Source organism: Phaethon lepturus, unplaced genomic scaffold, assembly GCF_000687285.1.
Source record: "Phaethon lepturus isolate BGI_N335 unplaced genomic scaffold, ASM68728v1 scaffold14309, whole genome shotgun sequence".
Classification (NCBI taxonomy): Eukaryota; Metazoa; Chordata; class Aves; order Phaethontiformes; family Phaethontidae; genus Phaethon; species Phaethon lepturus.
In genome coordinates, this window is record NW_010562949.1 from 15,867 (window position 1) to 40,859 (window position 24,993).

The 24,993-nt window shown below is 37.3% G+C and overlaps 1 protein-coding gene across 1 annotated transcript; it reads right to left on the reverse strand.

Annotated features, from left to right (window-relative positions):
- Positions 1-605: 605 nt before the first annotated feature.
- FGL1 (fibrinogen-like 1) lies at positions 606-23,646 on the reverse strand. Its single transcript, XM_010294460.1, has 8 exons — positions 23,564-23,646; positions 19,405-19,480; positions 13,595-13,775; positions 9,599-9,758; positions 6,852-6,949; positions 5,807-5,895; positions 5,054-5,241; positions 606-1,150 (listed from the first exon to the last, which is right to left on the reverse strand). The coding sequence occupies exons 2-8, from the start codon at positions 19,468-19,470 to the stop codon at positions 991-993; spliced, it is 942 nt and encodes a 313-aa protein (XP_010292762.1). The 5' UTR covers positions 19,471-19,480; positions 23,564-23,646; the 3' UTR covers positions 606-990.
- Between the last annotated feature and the right edge of the window lie 1,347 nt (positions 23,647-24,993).

A 24,993-nucleotide genomic window follows, 5' to 3' on the forward strand; every position in this document is an offset into this window, starting at 1 on the left:
GAACCACTTTGAAGTGACTGAAGAGGACATTCGAATTTGGAGAGTTGTGGAGTCAAACAGATACATAAAGTAAAGATTTATAGAGTCAAGTACTAAGAACCTCTAAAATGCCAGATTTTAGTTGCACATGAAATACACTTCCCTCTACACCGGCATTATGTTCAAACTGCAGTTCACATTAAAATTAGTTGCAGCTTTTGTTATTTAGCCTTTTGGTAAACTCCAAATGTCAATACATTAAAGTCCAGGTTTTGTTACCAAATGTTACCAAAAAAAAAGGAAGGTGTAATGGTTACCAAGAAGAAGGAGGGCATAATACCGACCATCTAAAAATGTTAGATTGAAATGATGTGATCAGCCCTCAAAATGCTTCAGCAACAACAGACAATGCACTTCCGTATGCTGAATTCAATTGATTCTAGCCTAATAGCATTCCTTCGCTTCCTTCAGTTCCCTGCCTCATTCTTTATACTTTTTATGTGTGCTATGTACACAACACATGCAACAAATAAATCGAAGGAATTTACAGGCAACTCACTTCTAAAGCCTTGAACCATTCCAAAGAAACTATGTTCCATCCACTGATTAAACCAGCCTTACGCTTGTATTTAAATAGTTTTTTGGTTGTAATAAGTACAATTCATTTTTATTTTTGAGACAACAGAGTGACAATACTGTTTTTTTAAAAGGGGAAAGGATTCGTAGTTACTGCAGAAGCCAAAAATTCTCCATGTTGATAAAAACGTCCTCATTCCTAGGTGAACACCTCCCTTTTTAAAAAAAATGCCATACACATACTAGCACTAGTATTTGTATCTACAGATTATAGGTCAGATTGTCTTCTCATTTACATTTCATAAAACTACTGATTGCAGAGGAATTATTCCAGATTTATATATGTATTTAAGAAGAGCAAAAATCTGCCCATCTGTTTTAAATTCAGATTGATTTGCTAAAAGATTAACTCGATAAATCGTCTTAATAAAATACTTAAACAATATTAGGTTCAAAGTCTGCTGGTCTGACCTTCATGACAACAGATTTCAGGGAATACCACCACCCATGCCAAGTGTACCAAACAATCCCGTTGTCTGTCTTTGCAGTATAGGGGCCTTTGTAGTACAAACCGTTCAAGTTGGCAGAGTGACACCTGGTGGAAAAGTAAAGGAAAACAGAAATAAGGCCGCTTGTGGAAAAGTCGCAAGCATTTCTAGTTTCTCTGTGAGTGAAAAGTTTCACCATGTTGATAACAGCCCAGTTTGACAGCTGCAAAAATTTGCATTTGTGGACTTCAGTGCGCCTAAACAATAACAGTTTAATTAGGGGACAACTGCAAGTGCCCTTAGCTTCTTTGAAACCAAAGTTCTTTTTTGTTCTTTCTACACGTTTTCTGACATTACCAGCTCTCAGCATGCCTGCTTATCTGTTTCAGTGGAGAATTACTCCAGAGTTGTTCAGGTCATGTGTGACAGCAAGGCATACAACAAGCAAAACTCTGGGAAAGAAATACCGCTCTGCTTTTTATTGTCCCAGAGTAACCCCTATTAAGTTTTGCAGTTACCCCACATAGTGTTTTGTATGACAAAACCTGACTACCACCATCAGTTTGCCTATTCAGCTGTGGAGTTCTATTTACAAGAACAGAAAATCTGACTGCTAATTAAACATATATGTACCAATGCACTGGATCATTGGAGCTGGCATTTTATTTGACTAGATTAAGTACTTTTTTTGGTGGTGTCCTTTAACACACTGAAGCAGAAATGCTGCTGCAGTTTATTAAATACAGTGGTCAAAACAAGCAGACACCCCCCACCCCCAGCAAAACCCAAAAGGCTTTAATAGGTACCAGCACAACCTCGATACTCATTTGGTTTCTAACAAGACAGACATTTAGATCCTTATGTGACCATATGGAGAGCAAAACGATTGTTTCTCCTGCAGCACATTGTAATGCATCAGCTCGGTTTATCTGCCAATTCAGTATTCTAAGTGCTTGCTAATATCTAGCTGTCGAGCACCACGATGGATTTCAGAAACAGACTTCAGAAAATATGCAAACAGAAAACAGTCCAAACGAACCTTATGGATATTATTACTGGCAAATCTTAGTCTCTTCAGCTTTGCTTACACTTCATTAACAACAGTTTTTGAGAACTGAAATAAAAACTGTGATAAAAGCGTCACAGGAGATTTCTCATATATATGCTTATTTATTGCTTACAATTTTTAAGCTCAATTTTGATGATGTGTTGGTTGAAAGCTTATAAACTGCAGATACCAAAAGTGATTTTGAGAACTACAAACTTGTATCAGAGCTGACATATCTTTCTAGCCACACAAATTCTGTGTTGAGCAGGCACCGTCTACTTTGAGTCAAAACATTTCATTAGAAGAATCATAATTGCTAAAAAGTATCTAGATCAACTGAACCCCTTCTTTACTTCCTTTGATGGAAGCAGGCAAAACACAATTTTGTCAACAGCAACATGAGCCAGTAACAACTCTTAATTAGTGCTGGGAGGCACTAATAGCAAAAATATATACAGTATTCTGTAACCGACTGGATTCTGTCTGAAGTAACCAGACATACTAAAGAAACAACTGGTATGTGATTATTGATATGATATTCTGAAGCAACATTCATTATTCAAGTCAATAAACACCTTAAAGTTAGCCTATGTTCCTTCCTTTCTGTTAGGCTATTTTTTAAAGTAAAAAACGGCACTGCAATAGTTTCAGAAGTACAGTCAACCCTCAATTATCCCTAGACATTTTATCTGAAGTATATACTAACTGTACAACAGACGCAGAGAAATGGAGCTGGTTCCCTGAAGAACTGTTTGAATTCTGCCTGGACATACTGACTCCCTTACAGCCAGGATGTAGCCATGCTGTCTGCAGGATGACTGGTGAGGCAGGAAGCCCAAGTTAGTGAGATACGTGGCCACAACTTGATGCCTGGCAGATCTACTGTGATCATCCCTGCGTGGTGTAACTAAAACAGGGAGTACTGGGGAGAGAATGAGCTCATGTCCAACTAGACTTGTTAGCTGTTCTTTTACAGTTATGAACCTATTGACCTTTGCAACACCCTGGATACAGGAGAGCTTATGACCTGGGTGTAGTACCAGCGTGAACCCAGCTCTGTGGATTTGCATCCAAGCTGAAAATCCCTTCTACAGCTTTGCTCACAAAAGAAGGCAGAGAGGCCATTTTTCTGCAGAAGTCCAGGATAACAAGTGCTGAGCTGGAGCAAGACCAGTGGCTCTAAACTAGATCTGAGCTACTTCCATGTGGCCTCACTTGTGTCACATCCCTTGGTATTCATATTATCTGGGCGTTTCTGTATTTCATTAGTCCAGATAGCATAGAGCTGGCTATAAAAAATTCCTTCATAGCTGGGAGCTCAACCATAGCTGGGAGCAAACCAGCCAAGAGCACTAATTCCTTCTATGTTTGCTAATCTGTGCATGATAAATAAGTGTTCTGAGTGCTTTCGTTTCTCTGCCAGTACTGTTCTTTCAGGCAGCATTTAAGGATACTGACATTTTCTAGTATTTTTCAGTATTCAATTTTATGTTAAGCTTAACACTAAAAAGTCAGTAGCAAGGCAGTGGGAATAACACTATTAGTAACTCGTTTTCATTACCCAGATAGACTGTCACTTTAAGAGCATGAGCTACACAGCCATACTAGGAACTAGCCTGGTAGGAGTCAGCTATCTTTTGTAGCTACATAGCACCAACGACAAGATACTAATAACTGTCAAGTTCTTACTTGACATACAGCTTTTTGGCAAAAAAAAAAAGTTTTTAAAAGACAAAAAATGTATGCAGTTGATGAAAAATAGTGATTCACTCTTAATGAACTCCATGACATGGTATCAGAGTTTCATGCTACTTGAGGACTAGATATTCCTCTAAATCCACAAAAGTTCTGATTTCAGCAGAAAAGGATCTCCAGCACAGTTGCCTTTCCCTTTTATATCTTAGCTTTTGTGAGAACTGCAAAAAACCTTCATCTACGTGTGATTTTTTCCATGTCTCAAACATTCTGCTGACCCCCTATCCATGCAAATATATTAAAATGTATTAAAATAAGTGATTAATTGTGAAACACTGAGTTAGGAGCTACATCATATCAGCTAGGGTGGCCACAGACTACTTAGGGAAACAGAATTTGGAAAACAAGGAGTTAAAAGACAGAAACAAAGGATGACACAACAGAGAGAAACAATGGAGTTGATCTAGCCTGGCAGTTCTTGCCAAGTGAACTGAGATCACAGTGAGAGAGTAGTATGCTTTCCTGAGTTGTATTTTAAACCTCTTTATTACACAGCTAGATTGCATAGTTTCTCTTCATGGCTATATTTATCTAATTAATTGAGGGAAAGAACATAGCTGCCTATAGAGACAGTGCTAAGGCTACCAGTTTTATCCTTTCTTTTTTAATTGGTGTTTTTGTATATAAGCAGGATTTTACAATTCTTTTACTGAACCCTATTTTAAAAAGTCTTCCTCTTGGTCCAGCCATGTTCGCTGACAGGAGCTGAGTGGATGCATTCACATCTCAGTATACAAGGAATAAGAAGAGTGAGAAGCTGTGAACTGAGGTGGAAAAAATGAGGCTTAATAACCTGGCACTAGCTTAACTTGTCAGATATTCTGCAGTACTGCCACATCTGGTCTAGTGCGACGCAAGAGAAATGCAAGAATGAAGTACAACAGGGATACATCTGCAAACTCTGCATGACCTACTTGTGTAAGAACTGGTTACCTTAAAGGGACAGAAATATCTTCTCCTTACTGTCTGATAACAAGGATGACCAAACCCTGTGGCAAATACTATTATCACAGAGCAGCTTGATCTGTGCAGTAGGTACTGTCCCTTCTAAGGTCTTAGTCTTACTAGCACTGAGATCTCTGGAAGGTGTCAAGGGCAGGCTGCAAATATAATAAACAATGCCAATCCTATCTTCTACCATATGTTATTATTGTATGAACACATATGAAGCAGAATAGTTGACAATACTGATATAAAATCAAAATACCTGTTAAACCACCAGCCAGCCTTCTCCTCTTCAGCACAGTTCCCTTCATAGTTGTCATTGTCCCTGTCTCTAGTACTGAATTTCATTCCTTGATGATCGGCCCACCATTTTACTTCAGGATGAAATCCACCAGTAAGGGAATCACCAGCTGTACCAGAGTATTCACCACAACTCATCTCATAAGAATGCTAATGAAAAATGTGAAGAAAGGAAATAAAAAAGAAAAAAATTTCCAATATGTCTTTAACATTTAGCATGTCAGAGAGTGAAACCACAAAGAAGAAACTAATCTGTTCCATTTACTACTATTTTTATGCTCAGAAATATCATGCCACTTAAACATTGTGTACTAGATAATGAAAGGGTGTAAAGATGTTTACCAGGGGTAAAATTTGTAAATAACCTTACGTACAAATGATATAATAAAAACAATATTAGAGTTAGTTTGCAGTACATATTAACAAATCAGAACAACATGTACTGTTAATGTTGGTAATACCAACAAAAATAGAAAAACTGCTTTTATCCATTGCTGCTAAACCAAATGATTCGTACACCTTACAGACAGTGTGACATTGATATATCAATGTAAACCACTATTATTATATATTTGAAAATTCCAAGCATTTGTAAGAAAGAAAATATGATAATAAGGTTCTACATAAACCTTTATGAAAACCTGTATGTTTATTGCCTGTCCACAGAATCCACATTTTCATTAAAACCTCTAGTCATTATTTAATATTTTATTACCTCTTCATCTGCAACACTGAATCTTGCATATTGTGCAAAACGCCGTTCTCCTTCAAAATCAGTTAGATCAATTCTTAAAGTATAGTTCCCTTAAGAAATAACAACACAAATTGTTTTGGTTAAACTAGCCTATCTCAATACTTTTCAGAACAGAGTATTATAGTAGAAGATTAAAATACTAACTATGTTTTTATCATGAACCTCATCTCTAAGATCACAGCATATTTTATGGATTTTTATCTTATTTCTTTACCCATATTAAAGCATATCTTGCTATTTTTTGTCTTTATTCACCTGATTCAGCTTAAAAACATTTTAGAATTATTCCAATACAGATTTTCAAGTGTAGACAAAAAAAAAAAATTTAAAAAAATGGTCTTATGGGCTTTATGTTTTAGTAAGGTATTTGAGGTGGTAATGAAAGGATAGTGAGAATCACTCAATAAGCATACACCTAAGAAAATTAGATTTTTATACTCTGAAGATAGAAGAGTTAATCTAGGACCACATCTTGGTGGCACTGATTTCCAGCTAATTAGCTGGCTAAGTCAATGGGTAAGTTTTGTATAAGCAGCATTCTACAGCAAAGCAGAAGTTATCTTAGATTGAGTGACTATTAGAAAGATGGAAATAGCTTTCTAAGTCTAGCCTAATCAACAGGACAGGCCTAGATTTACCTTCATGTAATAGCCCATGCAGCCATGTAAAACCCTGATTAAATGAATTGGTATAGCATAGTATCTGACTCTGGACTGTTAGTGATGCTGGCTGTGAAATGGGCAGAGACAATTCTTTTAAGGTATACTCCTGTCTACTGTTCCCTGTTTTGCAGGGGCTCCCTGCATGCCATTGGCCCAATGGCACTTTTGAACCTTTTGTTAGAAAACATATATTCAAGTGTGTTTTGTTCTGAAACTTGGAGAAGTCCATGCAGACTAACAACAGAACTCAGGATTTATGCTAACAAAAAGGGTAACAAAAAATGGCCTGGAAAGAGCAAAGAAACAGAAACAATAGAAAACTATCATTACAATACAAATCTTACCTTGATTAGTCAAATAATGAAGATTTTTATTTCCAAGCCAATATTCACCATTTGTCAAAACAAAATTTCCAAAGCCTTCTTCATAGTCAGTCCAGACTCTGAAAAGAGTATAAATTATTAATTTATCAAAAAATCAAGTTTGCTTGGATGTTTATTTTATCATACAATCATAGATCACAGAATAATTCAAAATGGAAAGAACCTCAGGAGGTAATCTAGTCCAATGTCCTGCTCAAGGCAGTCAGCCATGAGATCAGAGGAGGTTGCTCAGGGCTTGTCCAGTTGGGTCTTGAAAAACTCCAAGGATGGTGACTGCACATCCTGTTTGGGCAACCTGATGACTATTCTGACAGGGAAAAGGTTTTTCCTTATATCCAGTCTGAACCTCTCTTGTTTCAACTTATGTACTTTGTCTCTCATACTCCCACCAGACAACACTGTGAAGAGCCTGTTTACTCAATGAGGTCTCAAGCTGCTCTGTTTTCCTCTGACCTCCTTGTAGGCACAGGCAGGCTACTATTAGGCTCTGCTGAAGCCATCTCTTCTCTGAGCTGAACAAGCCTTAGCCCGTCCTCATAGGGCAAGTGCTCCAGCCTTGATTGTCTTGGTAGTCCTCTGCTGAGCTCTTTGTAAGTTCACAGAATCACAGAATCATTAGGGTTGGAAAAGACCTTTCAGATCATCAAGTCCAACCATCAATCCAACATCACCATGCCCACTAAACCATGTCCTGACATGCCACATTCACATGTTTTTTGAACACTTCCAGTGATGGTGACTCCACCACCCCCCTGGGCAGCCTGTTCCAATGCTTGACCACTCTCTCCGTAAAGAAATTTTTCCTAATATCTAGTCTAAACCTCCCATGGCGCAACTTGAGGCCATTTCCTCTCATCCTATCACTAGTTACTTGGGAGAAGAGACCAATACCCTCCTCACCACAACCCCCTTTCAGTTAGTTTTAGAGAGTGATGAGGTCTCCCCTCAGCCTCCTCTTCTCCAGCCTGAACAACCGCAGTTCCCTCAGTCGCTCCTCATAAGACTTGTTCTCCAGACCCCTCACCAGCTTCACTGCCCTTCTTTGGACACACTCTGGCACCTCAATGTCCTTCTTGTAGTGAGGGGCCCAAAACCGAACACAGTATTCAAGGTGCGGCCTCACCAGTGCCTAGTACAGGGGCCCAATCACTTCCCCATTCATTATATATCAGAACATTAATAAACAAATACTTTAGACTTTATTATCTTATTTACATTGTTGATCTTCACAGAATTCTTTCTATTTCTCACATGTGAAAGGCTGAATCCCATACTACACTGGTCACTGAATCCCAGTCCAAAGAGTAGTCCTAAGAGGTACATTCAAAGTGGTTTAAGATTAACAGATTTTAAGACCAGAAGAAGACACATTAGCTCAGTCCAATCTCTGGTATAGCACAATTTACCCAAAGTTAAAAAATTTTTCCTGGCTAAATCCAGGGGATCTAACTGAATGTGCAGGTATATCACAAGCACTGTTTCTTTACTTTGTATGGTTTGATTAAGCTGTGAAACTTCTGCAGCTGGATATATAATTTTGTAAACTGAGGTAGTAGCTAGCCATTTCCAGCTTTGACTTATTAACTGATTCTAACAAATTTTCAACTCATACTGGTGCATAGTTTCAAGAATTAATGTATACACTGAAAGCATTGAATCTTTTCCCTGTCTACAGTGGCTTTGAAACACTTTATCAGTAGTTTTGGTTTCATGACGTGTTCTAATGGCAACAAAAATATGATCTATTTCCTTGGTGAGAAGAAACCATACTTCAATCAATGGATGAAAGTATTAGGCTGTGGACTGGCAGTCATAAGAGAAAGCAGCCTCTGTGAATTAAGTAGCTGGTTGTCTCCAGCAAGGGAGAAGAACAGGTGGTGTGTGGTGGTTAACAACTGTAAAATGCCACAGGTTGTTTCTGTAAGTTTTCTTGGCTGGACTGCAGTTTTTCATCCTCTCTGGGGGTCGCTTCTTTATTTCATAAGGGTATTGTAAAGTTAGTTACAGAAATTATAAACATGGGTAAGACATAAAACCACAGAAGGATGCAGATATGTGGAAAGCAAATTGGGCAAAGCAGCTGTTCTAAAAACCTTCTTGTTGCTTCTAATATCTGTAAATATTTGTGGTTTTTTATATTCAAGTCTCACAGCACAAAAAATTTCACTTCTGGATGTTTCCCAAAAAATGCTTGAGTCTTGGCAAAGGTGAGGAGGTTAAGTGTCCACAAATCAAGCTCTCACCCGTCTTATCTTTCCTGGAGGCATTTTACCATAAGCTACAAATTACAAATTACAAAAAGTGGGTTTCTCTCATACTTGTTTGCTGATGGTATTTTGGTTCAAGCAGATTGCTTACTTTTGCTTTTACTTTTTTAGATTTTTACTATTTGCAAAAGACAAGGTAGTCCTTTACTTGTCATTAAGAGTTCTTGCTCCAACAATTGTTAATGCATTTGACATTGAAGTGTCCTTATGTAAAATGCACAAGATGTCAGAGAAAAACTAGAAGAGATGTCTCCCAGAGAAGACAGCCAGAGCCAGAAGTGGTATCTCATCTGGAGGCTGTCCCACAGAGTAACCATTCCTCCCTTTTATGGGGATAACAACTTATTCATATAATTCTAAAATTAAGATTTAACTTAGATCCATCTGGTTTAATGTTTCTCCACTTTGGTTCCAACTTTAATGACTAAGTCTAGTACCTACCTATCAAAATTCTGGCTGCCATCAGAACGTCTCTGAAAAACAGTCCAACCACCCCCTTCAGACATGTCACAGAAGGCAAGGAATTCAATAGGACTCTGGATAGGTTTCATCTTATAAAATCCACTTTGTTTATGGCCATCATTGTAGATGTCTGCACAATCTGTTCACAAAACATTCATTGGACACAGTTTTTTTAGTCCTATACTTACTGGCAAAATCAGAAATCAAAGCAATAACAGAAATCAAGTCATGTCATGAGAGAGTCACGTATGAACCAGGCTAATACAAAGGAAAAACATCTGCAAACACATTTCTAAGACTTTTGGGCATTTTCTTCTATTTGTGTTGCTTTAAAACTTTATTGAGCTGTAATTATTTTGACATTTCTTTAAAAGAATCTTTTTTCCACCATAAATGGCACATGGAGGACATGGAGATGATTCAAGACTGCCAGCTTCACCAAGGGCAAGTCCTGCCTGACCAACATAGTGGCCTTCTAGGACGGAGTCACCACATCAGTGAACAAGGGAAGAGCTACTGATGTCGTCTATCTGGACTTCTGTAAGGCCTTTGACTCAGTCCCCCCAACATCCTTCCCTCTAAATTGGAGAGAGATGTATTTGATGCTCAGGCCCTGAGCAACCTGGTCTAGTTGAAGATGTCCCTGCTCATTGCAAGGGGGGTTGGACTAGATGATCTTAAAAGGTCTCTTCAACCCAAAGATTCTATGATTGTGGACTGTTGGGTGGATGAGGAATTGGTTGGATGGTGGCATCCAGAGGGTAGTGGTCAATGGCTCGACATCCAGATGGGGATCAGTGACAAGTAGTGTCCCTCAGGGGTCCATATGGGGACCAGTACTCTTTAATATCTTCATCAGTGACATAGACAATGGAATTGAGTGCACCCTCAGCAAGTTTGCCGATAACAACAAGCTGAGTGATGCGGCTGACACACCTGAGGGATGGGATGCCATCCAGAGGGACCTGGACAAGCTCAAGGAATGGGCCTATGTGAACCTAATGAGGTTCAACAAGGCCAAGTGCAGGGTCCTGCACCTGGGTCGAGGCAACCCTTGGTATCCATACAGGCTGCGGGATGAAGGGATTGAGAGCAGCCCTGCTGAGAAGGACTTGGGGGTACTGGTGGATGAAAAGCTGGACATGAGCCGGCAACGTGCACTCATAGCCCAGAAGGCAAACAACACCCTGGGCTGCATCAAAAGAAGTGTGGCCAGCAGGTCAAGGGAGGTGATTCTGCCCCTCTACTCTGCTTTGGTGAGGCCCCACCTGGAGTCCTGTGTCAGCTCTGGAGCCCTCAGCACAGGAAAGACATGGACCTGTGGGAGCGGGTCCAGAGGAGGGCCACAAAAATGATCAGAGGGATGGAGCACCTCTCCTATGAAGAAAGGCTGAGAGAGTTGGGGTTGTTCAGCCTGGAGCAGAGAAGGCTCTGGGGAGACCTTCTTGCAGCCTTCCAGTACTTCAAGGGGGCTGATAAGAAAGATGGGGACAGACATTTTAGCAGGGCCTATAGCAATAGGACAAGGAGTAATGATTTTAAACTAAAAGAGAGTACATTTAGACTAGATCTAAGGAAGAAATTTTTCCCAGTTAGGGTGCTGAAACACTGGCAGAGGTTGCCCAGAGAGGTGGTAGATGCCCAATCCCTGGAAACATTCCAGGTCAGGTTGGATGGGGCTCTGAGCAACCTGATCTAGTTGAAGATGTCCCTGCTCATTGAAGGGGGGTTGGACTAGATGACCTTAAAAGGTCCCTTCCAACCCAAAGATTCTATGATTCTACAAAATATTCTCATTTTTGTTTTCATTTGCCTACCAAAATAATTTCTCTGGTTTAAGTGGTGTCACTTTTAATTTACAATGGTATCATCCACATTAGAATCCTGTTACAATCATATAATTTCTCTACATGTAAAACACACAGTAACCTTTAAAAACAAACATGTACTTCTATGTCCAGAAAGTCCACAGGAGAACTGCCAAAAACAAGAGTATGGAATTATGAGTGTTAAAAAAGGGAAACAAATGCTGGACCTGATACTCTTGTCCCTTCTACCAAACAGATCCAAAACTATATAGAAGACAACCCCCAAAAAGCGCAGTGTATGTGTAAAATGATATCACTTCAGCTTGATACCATTTACAGTCTGGTCTGCATTGGTGTTAATCAGCATTTACAGCAATGACAAAATTCAGAGCTCATGAAAATATAACAGCAATGTAACTGTATAATCTTATCAATTCTTCCTCCAGGAGTTAAGAAATTAGAGGAGTTCTTTTTTTATATGTAATCTACCATGAAGCAGTCATACAGGAAAGATGTATAATTTTCAGCATTTCTGTTTTTCCTGGCAAAGGTAGGGCTGATTAACTGTAAAATTTTTCCTGAAAGATTTATGAACATGTTGGCTGAACTTCCAGACCAGCTTGGAACTTTCTGAACTATTATATTTCTTCTCAGTGAAAGTGTCAGTGAAGATTACACATCGAAAATAAACAGTTTACACTGAAACCAAATAGCTATGCCAGGATTTGCATAAATTCTAATAGAAAACATGATTTAAATAACAGCTAAATTGTCTTTCTAGAGAATGTTTGATTGGCTTATAGAAAATAGCTTTTTTTGTCCATTATTTTCTTAGTATGTTAGCAAAACACTTCAGCATATTTTAATTTTTAGCAGGTGTATATGGTGTGGAATTTCTCCCTCACTATCTAACCATAAATTATCCTGCTCTGTTGATGTTAAAATGCTAGAGGAGTTTGAATGAAATAATGCAGTATCAACAGAGAAACACATTTTCCAAGCTACAGGGAAAGTGAAAAAATAATGCGAAAAAACCTCATCAGAAACCAGAACAACTTAGTTCTGTTATTTAGAATCACGTTTTAAGAAAATAAACTAGGCATATGCTAAGAAAGGACAAATACTTTTCAGCTAAATATGGTTTTAATAATCTTTTTTCCAGTTACTAATGAGTCAGCCACAATAATAAAAAAAGTATTCCAGGATGCTGACTACATAAATACAGCTAAAATATTAAGTCAGACTTACAATTGCTTTTAATTTCATTTTAACAGTGCTTTATTGTACTTGATGCTTTGTTATATGTTGTCATTTCTTCCAGCAGCATAAATACTACAAGCGTATTCAAACCTATTAAAAATTATAGAAGTTTAGACTCTCTAGCACTGGACAACTAGAAACGAACACCATCCAAGAATCAAACCCCCAAGTTGTATTTTCAATCCAATTATTGGTTTGGATAGTGTTTTATTATTTTAAGAGCTTGGGCCTCACTCCAACTACTACAGGCTGACACACTTAGTCTTCCTCCAGTGCAGAGGGACCAGATCATCACCAGAATGCTGGTGAGACTACAAAACCAATTTAAAAACCAATATTTTAGAAGCTGCAATGTCCTAAGCTGAACCTCAGTCATTCAAAATGGTGCAACATACAGAATAATATTAAAGTGAAACACAGATATCAGTATGCCAGGCTTATGTGTGTAAATATGGATGTCTCAGGGACTTTACAGATTGGAACAGAGTCAGTGTGTTCTTGAAACCCATGTGACCCTGTGAGTGTGTGAATGTGAACTGATCCTGTGGGTTAGAACTTTTTGAGGTTAGTCAAAGACAGTGTTTAGAAATCTGTAACTGTTTAGTAATATTTTGTAAATGTCTATTATTGGCTTTTATCTGTTGTATTGCTGATATTTATTCTGAATTTATTGTTCACTGATTGTTTTTTAATTATGTGCTATTAGTAAATCAATAAACTGCTGCAATCCTGATTTGATTTATACCATGTGAGATTAACAATTACCTAGGTAAAAGGTGAACATTCAGTTTTAAACAAACAATTTTCTATGAGCTTTTAAGACAATAAGTCAATGGGCCCCATTGTGCTAAGGCTTCTGGGTATCATTACAATGAATGGTAATGAAGAGAATAGCTTCATTTCTAACCTGAATACTGTCTTTTTCCTCCCAAGTCAATGACACTGTTTTCATCTCCTCTGTCACTGTACTGAATCTCTTTCTTCTCTAAAAGTTGTGTAATTTTTAACTGCTGCTGTTTCACACGATGTTCCAGAAGCCTCACCTGGCCCTGAAGTCGTATCTGCTCTTGAAAACAGTTCTGTAGATCCTAGAGAGAAAAACATATATTATTGTAAAATCAACATTTTTTGGGCACATTTAACATGGGACATAAAACACCAAGAAAACAAACCATAAATAAACTGAATAAAACATTTTGGTCACAATTTCTTACAGTCACTATGGTGTCTTCCACCTCAGTTGCCACCTCTATTTAAAATTATTTCATATATTACAGTGTCCAAACATATCCCTGCTTCACAAAAAGACTTTCTCTTTAGTGGCTATAACTACCAGCTCTCACTGCAAACATGCAGAAGGGACTTCAGGGAAAAACACTACAGTATAGGCCCTATCAGAAAGATTACCTATTCTCTATCACCTGCCCTGTACAGAGATTTACTATCCAGTGAGGCCTGCTACTAACATTATGAAGGTTCTAAAATTCCAGAGTTTTAAAGAAATATAATCCACACCAACATGTTTTCAACTTCATTGTGCATGTTTCAAATGCTTTGATATTACACAGTTGTTATGATAAGCATCCCAACATTGCCAACATAAATACTGTAAAGTTTCAAGCTCATTTTTGGCATGCTAAAATAAATATTCCCTAGGAAGCTACAAATATGCATGAAAAATAAAAGTTAAAAACTTAAAAGTCAATATTGTGCTGTGACTTGTACACAAATTTTGCCATTCAGAGTGGGTGAGAAATGTGGCGATTCTGATATGGCAATACCTAGCACTCATTTCACCCTGGTGCAAATACTGATACGTGACAAGAGAGCTGGAATAACTGTTCCAAATTCAGACATGCTGAATGTACACATAGCAATAAATAATTGTTTTTAGATTAATGGCTATGGCAAAATAGCCAAAGTGAACAGAACCCAGTCCAGGGAGCTTAAATTGAAACAGCCTGTACAGTTTCAAATAGATATTAAACAAATTTGATTTCAGCATGAGGAAAAAAGCCTTTGGGGTTTTAGGATACATTTTACAAATGTGATATGAGGTTTTGCATCTGCAGTTTTCTATGAGCAAACAGAGTTTAGTAGCCATGGTGCTTGCACAAGAGCACAACTAGCATTGTAAAAGCAAAATCGGAGGGCAACCTTTTGGAAATCTGATATGTAAGATCAAATATGCAGTAGTCCTAAATTGGTGCAACCTTATTCATAGGGCAACATTATTTACATGTTCTAAGCGTGTAGATCTGTAACATTTGCCATTCATAAGGAAGAGCTGATATCTTAGAACATTGCCCTATCACACTGAACTATAGAGAGATCTGAAGTAGCATACTGATGTGCACCTCCAGTGGCATCTGCATACTTTCATTTGTATCAGGCCCAGGCTTCACGTCTTTTCCAAGAACACTCCCACCAAAACATTTCTTGTCACTTTCTTGCTGCAGTGTATTTTTTTTTCTTCTAACTGAAAAGCTGATACCATTCTGTAAGTTTCTATGCAGCACAAACACGGTTCTGTTTAGACTGACATCCTTGCAGTACCATTCACCACAGCTCCAAGAATAGACTTTGTGAATAATATTAACAGTATTAATTAGAATCTGCATTTTATGACTCTCTTACATGCAGATTTTTTTCATAATTCATTTGTGGTACTAGTTAAAAAGCAGAGGAAATTCTGCCACTGTCAAGGAACATCCATATAAACTGTGTCGTGACCATGACCTGTTATTTCTCATAGAACTAGGTGTTGCAGATGTCCAGGCCCCTTTGCTTTTTCACTAGAGAGGATGCAATTTACTTTCAACAAATAGACAAATGAACTAGAGACATTCCAAGAGAGTATTTGAAGATAAAGGAATCTATGTCCTTGAGTTCAGTAAGATGCTTCCTAGCCATCATGTTCCATTTGCCTGAAGTATTTAGTCACCCTGAAAAGTCTCATGATCAGGTGTGCTGATTTTGCAGAACATTCCTGAATATAGGCCTCTGCTCTAAGTATTTCTGAAGTGTATCCGATGCTTGCTTTGATCCATACTTAACTGCAATCTAATATACATGGTGGAATAAAAGAATGGGGAATACACATGTGGCAGGACTAGGCAATTTGTCAGTGACCTGTCTGAGAGGAAAAGGTTCAACTGCCTCTCTGGGTTTGGGCTGCCCATGTCAGGCTGCTTTGACAGGAAGTGTGTCTGCAGGCACTAACTGTCTGCTTGCTACTAGGTCCTGACATGAAGATGCTTGACCACAAGGAGGAGCTGTTAAAATGAGAGGCATGTTTACCAAACACTAACATTTTTAGAAAAATAAACAAAGCAGCCAATGACCTAATATCCCTAGAGTCCCATCCTATTTAAGAATACTCCCTTGAAAATCTTTTCCAGTTGTTGATAGCTATACAAGATCCATAGCATACCCTCCTTTTCTTCCAGCAAGAAACAAGAGAAGAAAATACTTAAAATACACACACATACAGAGACAAACTTGCTACAGGGGCTTAGAGGGATGTTATTTGACCATAAGCACTGGTTAATGTGTGACATGCTGCATGTTACAAGGAAAGGATGCACTATTATGCAGTCTTTCCAAGGTGGTGGTCTCAACTTATATCTGCAGCTTCATATAAACCTTTCACAAAATTGGGAAATTTGGAAGAGGCTTCCTTGAAAGGTCTCTGCAAATTCTCAGGCTCGTCCCAAGTGCATACAGAAAATTATGGCGAACCGGAGAGCTACATAGGTGAGTTGATAAATAATTCCTGGCTTACCCTGATGAGCTAATGCTAACTATAGAAGTAAAGCTGTCAAAAAAAACATCTTAACAGTCAGACCAAATATTAATCCTAATCATATTATGTTAAGAGTGATAAAGGAGCCACTATGCCACACTTAACCAGTTTTACTGCAGTGTTTGTTTATTGAGAAGGTTAGCCTGTACCAGTCTTAACTCAGTACTTGTGACCTTGGAGAACATGGTAAAATACAATAGGAAAGGCGTGGGTGATCCTGGAAAGGGTGGCCCCTGTCCGCCAGGCCCTTGCAATTTCATAGGCAAGACTTCAGGTGGGTAGTCTCTTCAACACACTGCAAGGTCTGATCCATGAAGAGCTACTTTCAGTTCTGGACAGAGTAGGAGTCTGCACATAAATGTGCAGCTACAGGCAGCTAGGTGTGTTTCTTGCAGGTGTAGTGAAAATGCATCTATCATTTCACCTAGTTGTACTGCTAAAAGGCATTCTCCTACTGTGATTAAATTACATAGTAAAAGTACAAAACTTCTCAAAAAATATTATCGTAACTTACAAAAACTTGGTATCTAAATTCAGTATGATAATACTTCATACACCATCATATATGGTCCTTTCCTTTGAAGCAAATTAAACACAAGTCTGCAACAGGCTATGTCTCTAAATATTATTCTTAACTTTGCATTTTAAATTTATATTATCTTTTTGTTTACTGAAAATTGTGAATTAATTAATGAAAATTAAAAACTAACACTGAGCTGATTCTCATCTGCTTTACAGACAATACACTCACTACAGGGTGAACAGTAATATATCTACATTAAACATAGCAATCTCCTGATGAAAAAGATTTATGCTCACAGTGCTGGTAAATAGTAGGCAACAATCAAGAAATCACCAGCCATACTGAATAACTACACCATAAGAAAGAAATGACTAAGCAGAATTGGAGTTCTGAAAGCAACATACATATGAAAAGTACTGGTATCTGATACTTTGCTTTCTCTCCTTGACTCCAGCCTCCTCACTGACGTCTCTTTCTGTCAACTTCAGACAAATCCCATTACACTTTGCTGCTACACAGCAAAACCACAATTCCCATATTTGGAATTCCACACCTGTTTTTCCCATGGTACAATCACAAGTGGATCAATGTGGCTTTTGAATCTACAGGTTACCGGACTGTTCTTTTAATGTACTACTACACGCTTTCACAGGATAACTCTTTTAAAATCATTGGAGTTAAACCAGTGCACAGCTAGAGTAATACAGAAGCAACATGTAACCTAGTTATAAGTCAGCAGCTACAATGTATTCCAATTCTTTTTGTTAGATATGGACCAAAGTCAAACTATTACAATGCTGAAATACTCAAAAAATGTGAATTTGATTGTGCCTGTCTCCAGCAAACAGTAGTGCCCACTGACTGAAACCAGAATGAACATAACGTGCTGTTTCAGTGAAGCAACTCTTTGTACTACACATTGAGAAGCAATTATCTAACAACTGCTGACAGCTCTGCTCTTGGACATGCGGTCCCATATTTAACCAGCTGCTTCAATTAATGTGCATTCAGAATCTTCATTTCATTATTGTGTGAATTATTTAGCAGCTAGTGACCTTCCATTAAAATTGATACTATAAATTAGACTCAGAATACTTTAGGAAAACTATAAAAATAAAAAAAAATACTTGAGGTGTTATTTCCTTTATTTTTAGAATTTAAATGAGCTCCAAAAAATCTCTATTGAGATTTGTGTTTTAATGAGATTAAAATGTGAAAACTTAGAGATAAATTTCAGAATGCTCCCAGTTTTTAGGTACAGGATCAGCTGAAGCCCATAATATTCCAGATGAAAAATCAAAAGAAAGAAAATGCACTTCATTGTAATGCCTTTTTCTCAGTAGGTTTCTATAAAAATTAGTAATATTTTTCTCCACAGAGCAGAAGTTGATTAGAGAGGCAGGTGCTTCCTATTCTGCCCCTACAAGGCTACTATCTGAGCAAAGGGCTTCCATAAGATAAGATAATGTAAGCCACAAACAATAATGCTCACCTAGTTGTAAATTCAGCAACCACTTCCACCTATGCAAGTATGAAACAATAATTCAATCTCCCAGGTCCCTGCTAGTTAGGACCTGAATATCAAACTAGGAAGGACAGCCAAGACAGGCAGTACAGGACTGGTGAGGTTAGAAGTATTTTAAGCAGTGGAGTAAGTGTGGTTGGGGTAGGGTTTTTGTTGGAGAGGTAGAATATATAGCAGAAGGTTTTGCGAGCTACAAGTGAAGGAGCTTTGATCATTCTTTCTGAGTGTGAATTATAACAAAGTAACATAGGAACAAGCAAGAATATGAAGCTGTAGACCTTATTTGAGAACAAGTTGTATGGCAAGTGGACAAGGTAGAAAAGCACAGAAACAGTCTTCATCCTGAGTGTCAATGACGAGAAATACTACTGCTGCAGCCAGCGCTTTAGGAGTTCCTGGGTTTTGCCTTTCTGTAAGTATGCTGCTCAAAACTAAAGGTGTTATTCTGAGTTAGCATTACCCCAGAATGGTAGTATAACTGTCTTATATGCCTTCTGTACAATGTCCCTGCTAATACATCATATGATACCTTTTTTAGCAAAGATATTCTATCACCTTCTGTTTCATGTTGTATCCAATAACAAACTGACTGGATTACTTTATTCAGTGCTGTTGCCCAAACATTTATCTTCCATTGTATATTTATGCATTTGTTTCTTTCCTTTCTCCGTATCGGAAACTTGTCTCCATCGAATACCATTCGAGGTTACTTCCCCAGTCTTTCAGTTTTGTTCTGAATTCTAATCTTTTCCATCAAAGGTTCTGCCATCCTGTGTAGTTGAGATACACTGTAAACACTATGGAGGACAAAGTATGAAATATTTAGAAGAAATTCTATAGGCAAATTTAATTACTAGAACTTACAGAGCTGCCAATGGCATCCATCAAGCTAGCAGCAAGGACAAAATCAATCATTATCAAGATCTTCATTCTTTGGGAGCTGTGGAGGAACAAATGAAACACTAGTTAACTTAAACATTAAAACTTGACATCTTAAATTTTATTTGAAATAATATATTTAACCTATAATAATTTTCTTATGTATTGTAAATATAATGTATATTTATGCTTCATTACAAATGTGTAAAATGGTCTGATCAAGTACAGCTCCACAAATTTATCCTTTTAGGCCACTTTGTATAAGAACTCTCCATGTATTTTAGGACAGCTGTTAAAGATTCAAACCCACACATTTTATTGTGAAACGAGACAAAAGCAAAATAGTATCTTAAAATGCTCTGAAAAGCAGGGCAATATTCTTTGTTGGTCCTCTAAAGTTGGGAGAAAGCTCTCTGTTATATTCAAGTGATTAAAATCTGAATTGGGCTAGTTGTCCTTGAACTAAAGAAGATTTGTGCAACTTCTGTATGCCAGGAGAGGATGTAGATAATTTTACTGTTACAGAATAATTTTGGGGAAAAATGTGTAATAGTTATCAGCTTTTATTCTAATGGTGACAAGGATGACATCCTTCCACTGACAGTTATGCATATTTTGTACTGTATGACCCATAGTGTTTTAAATCCCATTATTTCATATGAAGATTATTTTATATGCCAAAATGACCACCATTGTATCTCACTGCCTTGCAAACATTAGCTGATATAACTTCACAATTTTCTGTAAGGTAGATGTGTGCTTTTCTGATCACAGATGAGAAACCAAGGCCTCCGATTACTAAATATTTACCTAGATTATACACGAACCAATTATAAATTGACTAGTTAAACTGCTGCAAGCTATCAACTGAGGAACTTTTTTTTTAACACTTTTTTGAATTTTTTTGAATTTTAAGTTTTAAGTTGTTCTTCATGCTAACCAAATAAATGTTGTATCATATGAATGAGAAGCTTCACCATAATTCAATGCAACAAGGTCTGCTACTTTCTGAAGTGGTGAATCCTATGAACTTCAGGCTTAAAAAAAGGAGGGAGGGGGAAATCTGCAAGAATTGTCTGGCATTGAATTCTGCTATTAATTTAGGTTTCGGAGGTTTCTGCCATGATAAAACATGCACTTTCACGTTACAACAGTAGTAATTATGGCTATTGCAGCGACTGCTGTTTTGAAAACAGCTGTTGCCATCTGTTGCAATGACACTGTCTGTGAGAGGAGTGACCAAAGAGTACATTAGCTATCGGGACAATCTGCAAATGATCTATCTATGATAATTGCTGTCCTGACTCCATGCATACCTTAAATACGTTATCTTGGAGAGAAGGGACTATATTTTTTTCACTGGAAGATTCATATTTAACTGTTCTGCTTCACTCTCTGTTATTTTCATTATAAAAGCACACTGTTCTCCCTCACATTAGTCTTAATATTCAAACTGTTCTATCATGATTTCACTAACTGTGAATGCCTGAATACCGCAATCAGTCTTAAAAGGGTTGCACGTCTTTACAACTACAGTATTCTTATTTTTTTTAAAAAGACTACCAAGTAAATCTTGTATACTGTTCAGAGAAATTTATGTTAGTGAAAAAAATAATAGAAGACTATCAGGCACAATCAAGGCAGATCGTGTCCCTTACAGCATGTGTGAGCTACTACGAGCAAGCTGCACAAGAGGGATAAAGAGTTGAAGAGTGTAGAGTCTGTGCAGTTGGTTTGGTTTGTCATCTTCAAATGAAGTCACGCTTCTATTTAAAGGGTGTCTCTTTCTAAAGCATGTTCCTGTTGTGGGGAACTTCATATGGGCAGCACTTGGAAGACAACTTTGCCTGTATCAGCTTTAGCACTGAACTAAAATATGCTCAAAAGACATATTGAAATATAGGAGTAGTCTCATAAATAAAATTATAAATGTGATGATTTAAATATATTGCTCAAGCTATTTTAATCCTGGAAGTTAATCTTTAATACAGGAAGTTGGATGGTAAACCCAAAACGGATTATTGATCCTATAGTCACTCACAATATGAACTCACTATGATTGTAAGAGAATTAAGAGGCGTATAAAGAAGGAGCAACTGACAGCTCCATTTGGCAGACCTGTCAATCAGAAACAGGGAAGACCTTGAAACAGAGAGAACACAGCAGAAAAACTACAGAGTGGACCTGAAGTAGGAACAAGGGTTGAGGGAACCAATGTCTTTGTACTGTTGTCCTCCCAAAAAAGGAGAAAGGTCAAGAAGACTAGGAAGAGACATGAAAACTCAAGCTCTGAAAGGGAATGGCTGACCTAATGTTGTTTCTCTGCTTCTGTCGCTGCCCAGCAAGGAGACCCAGACAAGGTAGAGGACAGTGAGCGGTGCTGATCCTGGAAGGGGCAGTACCTTGTACCTTTAAGCCAATTTCTCAGCAGGTATAAATTCCCATAGTTTATCTGATCCCACAGTTGCAGTCACATGACATTCACTCCATGGTCAAACTTACAGTGATAAGAAAAGTGGTAAATAGGGTCAAGCCCCATGTATGTTCAAAGTGCTTTGCATATACTAACTGAATCAACAGCTTCAGTCTTGGAATTAATGTCAGTAACTGTTTATTAGTTTCTCAGATTTCTACAAAAAGTTTCAGAAAAGGTTGTATTAGTAACAGTTCTCTAAAAGTGTACATCCACGCTCTTTGGTAATATCTAAAGTTAAAGTTCTGTTCAAGGGAAGCTTAAAATCTTGCTCTAGGAAGACTGCTTTGCAAGTTAGTTTCTTAAATTAATTGCTCCACTCATTTAAATATTTACCCTGGTTGTTACATATATATTTAAAATGCATTATCCAGAAATGCACATGGAGGTTAAAATAATTAAAAATGTAGGGAGAGAATAAAACTGCTGATAAACATTCACACACAGTGCAATAAAAACATTAACTCCAAAAACTGCAAAAAAATTACAAACCTTAATCCATGACAGATGAAAACAATTGCATAACTTAGCAAGTATTTTTGTGTTGCTAGCAAATCCAAAGAGTTAGTATGTGCTGAGAGACTTCCAAGACTTTTGTTATAACACCTGTGTTGGTTTTACAAAAACAAAGAACTAAATTTGTACAGGGGAGATCCCTTTCCAGGAAAATCTTAATCTCAGACAGTAGATATGTGGATTGATTATCACACATCACGATCGAGTGAGAAAAACTTAGTGTAGTATTTTCAAGCTGAAAGCACAAGCCCTTAACAGTTGGCTGAAAAAAAAAATCACTTTCTGTTTTAGTAAAATAGAAGTTTAAGGCAACTCTTGTGAAACCTTGAAATTTTATCCATATGAGAGTACTCCTTTCTTATTCAAAGATTACACCTGGAATGTGCCCTGCCACAGCTGTGCAGAAAGATTTCTCCAAAGCTGCAGAATGAAAATTCTACAAAGGTACCTTTTTCCTTCTCTGTGCCTGGGCTTTCTTCACAGGTTACTTAGACAATCAATCCTATGTTCAAATTTCCCCTAAATTTGTTGTTTTTCCAATTGTTCAATAACAAGCTACTAAATAGATTTGATGACATTAGAGAAACTCTGTCCTAAGAAAATTTTGAACTCTCAGCTTGGTTTCTTGTTCTTGAATTCTGAAGACAGCAAACTAGATTAAATTCAGATGCCTATTTCTGTTTGTACAGTGTCAATAAGAATTGCATTGCTAATAAATACAGTAAGACAGAATCTGCTAAAAGGACAGATAATGACTTGAAAGATTTTTGCTGGCTTTCTTAGAATTCAAAATGGTTTTAATGATTAAACTCATGCTCAAATTTTGTTTTGTTTTAATTAGGTAGCGTTACAAAAATTGCCCCATTTTCCTCATCTGAAAAATGAACAATAATTCATTATTTGATCTCCTTTTAGGCTTAAAAAGCAGTCTTGTTCATACAGCCATACATTTTTATACATTTAGAAACTACAGATTTGAATATGAGGTTTATTAACTAACTAGATATAGCAGCAAAATAGCTAGATATTGCCAAAACATTCATACATCGTTAGCAATGTTGCACCGGTTATACAGCCTTCAAAACCATTACTTTTAAACTATAGCAATTACCACAAATTCTTCCTTCTTCCCTCACAGGTAACTAAAATGTTTACCTTTACTCTCTGGACAGAACTCAAAGTTGTTAAATCTTCTTAAGCTGATGCAAAGAATTCCACAGCCCTTCCCAGGCTGCGATTGTTTTTGCTATTAAAATCTGTAGAGTTGAGACTTACATCTGCCATGAGTCACTGGGCAGGAATGTTACTGAGAAATTGCAGTTATCAAGACTAAATTGCAACATAAGAAGGAAGAAGACAGTAATTCTGTGCCTAACACAACACTTCTGAAATAAAAACAGACCAAAAATAACAAAGGATAATCCATTCCCTTTCATTGCTGTGATCCAGGAAATTGCTCTCAGCATCACATTCAGCTATATACTCCAGTGGTCTCCTGAATCAGAACCTAAATCTTTTAGGCTTTAGAGGTATATAGACAGCATAACTGACTCAACTTTTAAAACATAAACACTCAAGACTAGAAGTTACATGCTAGAGGTGTAAAATAAAAAGAAATCTACTTAAAAAAAACAACAAAAAACCAAGTGACAATGATAGTACAGACAAAGCCTAAGGGAACAAGGAAAAAAGGACAAAGAATCTTGTTTGATGTAAGTCAGTGTTTTTTAGCTAAATTGGAAGGCACTCAAAAGCACATGATCTCAGTGACTTGGTTAGACAAAATCACTTTCTATATAAGCTTTTTAGAGCCAGATGAATACAAGAAATAATGTTTTAAAATGCAATTTGTTTTGAGTGTTTGCCCTCCTTCTATGTTGGCTCTTCCCAAAAAGTTCAATAAATGAGTATGCTTAAAGGAATGCTTCTGGAAGAAGTGAACTCTTAAGAAAATATTGAACAAAAGCAGTAAGAGGAGTTTTACACTCCACAATATAAATATTCACACCATCAGCTTCCTTGTGAAGACTAATACTTGTTTCACACTTCCTTTGAATAATTTTTGGTGTATTACTTGGAATTTGGCACTATTTCTATTTACTAATTACATTACATCAACTAACTAACTTCATATTCTGAATTTCAAATAATTGCAATAAATTTCTCATAAGTAGCCTGCCCTAAGAATCATTCAAAAATTCAAAATCATTCAGCAAGTCATTTTTGCTGGGAATCTTACTATGTCTAATGACTTGCAAGGAGGGAGATACCTGTTCATACCATGACTCTTAATGATCGTTACTCAGTGGATGGGTTCTGAATCTAGAAAGTGGAAAAAAGGCATGGCATTTTAAACTTGGATTTATTAACCATTTAAACAATTTATTGAGGGTTACAAGCAGATTCTCCATCACTTGAAGTTTTTAAACAAAGACTAGATGGCTAAAATGTATGGCTGTGTTTCAGTTAAACAAGACTTATTTATTTATTTGACAATTACAGCATCATCAGAGATTTGTGTTATTCAAGAAGTCTATAGGCTACCCATCATCAGAATGATTTTGCAAGAATTAATATATTAAATA

Excerpts from the sequence above, each read along its gene's own strand:
- FGL1 (XM_010294460.1), bottom strand. The coding sequence starts at position 19,470 with ATGAAGATCTTGATAATGATTGATTTTGTCCTTGCTGCTAGCTTGATG. Across the intron at positions 9,759-13,594 it reads AGGAAAAAGACAGTATTCAG|ATTGTGCAGACATCTACAAT; the intron begins GTTAGAAATGAA and ends TTTTGTGAACAG. Across the intron at positions 5,242-5,806 it reads TCAGTGTTGCAGATGAAGAG|CATTCTTATGAGATGAGTTG; the intron begins GTAATAAAATAT and ends ATTTTTCATTAG.